The sequence below is a fragment of the Entelurus aequoreus genome, linkage group LG06 (assembly GCF_033978785.1).
Source record: "Entelurus aequoreus isolate RoL-2023_Sb linkage group LG06, RoL_Eaeq_v1.1, whole genome shotgun sequence".
Lineage (NCBI taxonomy): Eukaryota > Metazoa > Chordata > Actinopteri > Syngnathiformes > Syngnathidae > Entelurus > Entelurus aequoreus.
Genome location: NC_084736.1, coordinates 2,228,489 through 2,233,488, shown reverse-complemented (window position 1 = coordinate 2,233,488; position 5,000 = coordinate 2,228,489). Strand labels below are relative to the sequence as shown.

The 5,000-nt window shown below is 47.7% G+C and overlaps 1 protein-coding gene across 5 annotated transcripts in view; it reads left to right on the top strand.

Moving 5' to 3' along the window:
- Positions 1 to 5,000, top strand: part of LOC133651717 (KN motif and ankyrin repeat domain-containing protein 2-like) — a 62,580-nt gene that overhangs the window by 57,064 nt on the left and 516 nt on the right. For 4 of the 5 annotated variants that reach the window (XM_062049776.1, XM_062049773.1, XM_062049774.1 and 1 more), the window contains 4 exons: positions 779 to 921; positions 985 to 1,185; positions 2,565 to 2,663; positions 2,731 to 5,000. The exon at positions 2,731 to 5,000 is cut by the window's right edge and continues 516 nt beyond it. In XM_062049776.1, coding sequence (XP_061905760.1) covers positions 779 to 921; positions 985 to 1,185; positions 2,565 to 2,663; positions 2,731 to 2,790 — 503 coding nt within the window. In that variant the 3' untranslated portion in view covers positions 2,791 to 5,000. The remainder of the gene's footprint in view (positions 1 to 778; positions 922 to 984; positions 1,186 to 2,564; positions 2,664 to 2,730) is intronic. The other variant, XM_062049777.1, reaches the window with a different exon arrangement.

The following is a 5,000-nucleotide window of genomic DNA, read 5'->3' as shown; positions in this document are numbered from 1 at the left end:
AAGTAAAGTAAGTAAAGTGTTGAACATTGAAAGTATTCACACTACATTGTGTCAGCATTGCACTTCAACTTGGGAGCAGACTGACAATATTTTAGCATGACTTAAAGTAAAGTAAAGTAAAGTAAAGTAAAGTAAAGTAAAGTAAGTAAAGTGTTGAACATTGAAAGTATTCACACTACATTGTGTCAGCATTGCACTTCAACTTGGGAGCAGACTGACAATATTTTAGCATGACTTAAAGTAAAGTAAAGTAAAGTAAAGTAAAGTAAAGTAAAGTAAAGTAAGTAAAGTGTTGAACATTGAAAGTATTCACACTACATTGTGTCAGCATTTCACTTCAACTTGGGAGCAGACTGACAATACTTTAGCATGACTTAAAGTAAAGTAAAGTAAAGTAAAGTAAAGTAAAGTAAAGTAAGTAAAGTGTTGAACATTGAAAGTATTCACACTACATTGTGTCAGCATTGCACTTCAACTTGGGAGCAGACTGACAATATTTTAGCATGACTTAAAGTAAAGTAAAGTAAAGTAAAGTAAAGTAAAGTAAAGTAAGTAAAGTGTTGAACATTGAAAGTATTCACACTACATTGTGTCAGCATTGCACTTCAACTTGGGAGCAGACTGACAATATTTTAGCATGACTTCATTTTCACCAAAGAAACACTTAATGACTTTTGTCATGAAAGCAGCAATGTTGCCTAGCAACCAGGCTGCTGTGCTGTTGAAATAAACAACTGAGAGTATTTATTTAAAAAAGGTGTGTAATGTTGTGTGTCAGGTTTGTGTAACGCTGAGCGGCAGAACAAGGCGGGCTACACGGCCATCATGCTCACGGCGCTGGCTGCCTTCCACTCCGACCGCGACCTTCAAACTGTCCTGCAGCTCCTGCACACGGGCGACGTCAACGCCAAAGCCAGCCAGGTGCGCCCTCTATGGCCTGCTGGTGTGTACTACACGCACACAACATCTTTTCTGCCCACCCAGGCGGGTCAGACGGCGCTGATGCTGGCGGTCAGCCACGGCAGGGGGGACATGGTGCGAGCCCTCCTCTCCTGCGGGGCCCAGGTCAACATCCGAGACGATGACGGCTCCACCGCGCTGATGTGCGCCTGCGAGCACGGCCACGTGGACATTGTGCGCCAACTACTGTCTGTGCCCGGCTGTGACGCCACGCTTGCTGACAACGTGAGGACTTTCACACCTTTTTCTCACCACGTGCACCTCTCACACACGTCAACCATTACCTTTTCTCACCACGTGCACCTCTCACACACGTCAACCATTACCTTTTCTCACACACGTCAACCATTACCTTTTCTCACCACGTGCACCTCTCACACATGTCAACCATTACCTTTTCTCACACACATCAACCATTACCTTTTCTCACCACGTGCACCTCTCACACATGTCAACCATTACCTTTTCTCACACACGTCAACCATTACCTTTTCTCACCACGTGCACCTCTCACACACGTCAACCATTACCTTTTCTCACACACGTCAACCATTACCTTTTCTCACACACGTCAACCATTACCTTTTCTCACCACGTGCACCTCTCACACACGTCAACCATTACCTTTTCTCACCACGTGCACCTCTCACACACGTCAACCATTACCTTTTCTCACACACGTCAACCATTACCTTTTCTCACACACGTCAACCATTACCTTTTCTCACCACGTGCACCTCTCACACACGTCAACCATTACCTTTTCTCACCACGTGCACCTCTCACACACGTCAACCATTACCTTTTCTCACACACGTCAACCATTACCTTTTCTCACACACGTCAACCATTACTTTTTCTCACCACGTGCACCTCTCACACACTTCAACCATTACCTTTTCTCACCATGTGCACCTCTCACACACTTCAACCATTACCTTTTCTCACCACGTGCACCTCTCACACACGTCAACCATTACCTTTTCTCACCACGTGCACCTCTCACACACGTCAACCATTACCTTTTCTCACCACGTGCACCTCTCACACACGTCAACCATTACCTTTTCTCACCACGTGCACCTCTCACACACGTCAACCATTACCTTTTCTCACCACGTGCACCTCTCACACACGTCAACCATTACCTTTTCTCACCACGTGCACCTCTCACACACGTCAACCATTACCTTTTCTCACATCTCATGTGCATGACATGTGTCAGCAACATGTGGTGCATTCAAGTGTGTTGTTGTTTCAGGACAACAAGAAGAAGACATGTGGTGCATTCAAGTGTGTTGTTGTTTCAGGACAACAAGAAGAAGACATGTGGTGCATTCAAGTGTGTTGTTGTTTCAGGACAAGAAGAAGAAGACATGTGGTGCATTCAAGTGTGTTGTTGTTTCAGGACAAGAAGAAGAAGACATGTGGTGCATTCAAGTGTGTTGTTGTTTCAGGACAACAAGAAGAAGACATGTGGTGCATTCAAGTGTGTTGTTGTTTCAGGACAAGAAGAAGAAGACATGTGGTGCATTCAAGTGTGTTGTTGTTTCAGGACAAGAAGAAGAAGACATGTGGTGCATTCAAGTGTGTTGTTGTTTCAGGACGGCAGCACGGCGCTGTCCATCGCCATGGAGGCCAGCCAGAATGACATCGCCGTGCTTCTTTATGCTCACCTCAACTTTGCAAAGCCTCCTTCCCCTGTGAGCATCTTTCACATCAGCTCAGTCCTTGCTTGTTCACTCCAGATAACATTTCTCCATCTTTTAGGTTTCACCAAAGTCTTCTCTCCTGGCTTCCTCTCTTCCTTCTGCCGGTGAAACTAAGTAGAAGTCCACTGGACAGGACAACCATCACTATTTTCACAGCACGTCACTTCTAGACGGCCTCCAGCACAAACAACTCAAGTCCAAGTCCAGCAGCCCAGCATGGCGTGTGTTGAACAACTCAAGTCCAAGTCCAGCATGGTTGTGTTTTCAACAAGTCAAGTCCAAGTCCAGCAGCCCAGCATGGCGTGTGTTGAACAAGTCAAGTCCAAGTCCAGCAGCCCAGCATGGCGTGTGTTGAACAACTCAAGTCCAAGTCCAGCAGCCCAGCATGGCGTGTGTTGAACAACTCAAGTCCAAGTCCAGCATGGTTGTGTTTTGAACAAGTCAAGTCCAAGTCCAGCAGCCCAGCATGGCGTGTGTTGAACAACTCAAGTCCAAGTCCAGCATGGTTGTGTTTTCAACAAGTCAAGTCCAAGTCCAGCAGCCCAGCATGGCGTGTGTTGAACAAGTCAAGTCCAAGTCCAGCAGCCCAGCATGGCGTGTGTTGAACAAGTCAAGTCCAAGTCCAGCAGCCCAGCATGGCGTGTGTTGAACAACTCAAGTCCAAGTCCAGCAGCCCAGCATGGCGTGTGTTGAACAACTCAAGTCCAAGTCCAGCATGGTTGTGTTTTGAACAAGTCAAGTCCAAGTCCAGCAGCCCAGCATGGCGTGTGTTGAACAACTCAAGTCCAAGTCCAGCATGGTTGTGTTTTCAACAAGTCAAGTCCAAGTCCAGCAGCCCAGCATGGCGTGTGTTGAACAACTCAAGTCCAAGTCCAGCAGCCCAGCATGGCGTGTGTTGAACAACTCAAGTCCAAGTCCAGCATGGTTGTGTTTTGAACAAGTCAAGTCCAAGTCCAGCAGCCCAGCATGGCGTGTGTTGAACAACTCAAGTCCAAGTCCAGCATGGTTGTGTTTTGAACAAGTCAAGTCCAAGTCCAGCAGCCCAGCATGGCGTGTGTTGAACAAGTCAAGTCCAAGTCCAGCAGCCCAGCATGGCGTGTGTTGAACAAGTCAAGTCCAAGTCCAGCAGCCCAGCATGGCTGTGTTGAACAAGTCAAGTCCAGCAGTCCAGCAGCCCAGCATGGCTGTGTTGAACAAGTCAAGTCCAAGTCCAGCAGCCCAGCATGGCTGTGTTGAACAAGTCAAGTCCAAGTCCAGCAGCCCAGCATGGCTGTGTGTTGAACAAGTCAAGTCCAAGTCCAGCAGCCCAGCATGGCTGTGTTGAACAAGTCAAGTCCAAGTCCAGCAGCCCAGCATGGCTGTGTGTTGAACAACTCAAGTCCAAGTCCAGCATGGTTGTGTTTTGAACAAGTCAAGTCCAAGTCCAGCAGCCCAGCATGGCGTGTGTTGAACAACTCAAGTCCAAGTCCAGCATGGTTGTGTTTTGAACAAGTCAAGTCCAAGTCCAGCAGCCCAGCATGGCGTGTGTTGAATAAGTCAAGTCCAAGTCCAGCAGCCCAGCATGGCGTGTGTTGAACAAGTCAAGTCCAAGTCCAGCAGCCCAGCATGGCTGTGTTGAACAAGTCAAGTCCAGCAGTCCAGCAGCCCAGCATGGCTGTGTGTTGAACAAGTCAAGTCCAAGTCCAGCAGCCCAGCATGGCTGTGTTGAACAAGTCAAGTCCAAGTCCAGCAGCCCAGCATGGCTGTGTTGAACAAGTCAAGTCCAAGTCCAGCAGCCCAGCATGGCGTGTGTTGAACAAGTCAAGTCCAAGTCCAGCAGCCCAGCATGGCTGTGTTGAACAAGTCAAGTCCAAGTCCAGCAGCCCAGCATGGCGTGTGTTGAACAAGTCAAGTCCAAGTCCAGCAGCCCAGCATGGCTGTGTGTTGAACAAGTCAAGTCCAAGTCCAGCAGCCCAGCATGGCGTGTGTTGAACAAGTCAAGTCCAGCAGCCCAGCATGGCGTGTGTTGAACAAGTCAAGTCCAAGTCCAGCATGGCCGTGTGTTGAACAAGTCAAGTCCAAGTCCAGCAGTCCACACTAACAACATGAAGTCAACTCAAGTGTCCTTGATCAGTTGCGTCCACTCGCTCTGCGGTGCTACTAAACTCACCGCTGAAACTCTTTTCTACACCAAATTGTATGCACTCTATTTTTGATAGTTGTTGTTCAGGACTACAGTGGACTTCTTTGAACCAGCAAACATACAAAGTGTGGCCTGCGTCAAAGACTTTGCCTGCTGTAAGGAGAGATTAGTTTGACAGGAGCAGAAAGGGTGTGCAAGATAATATG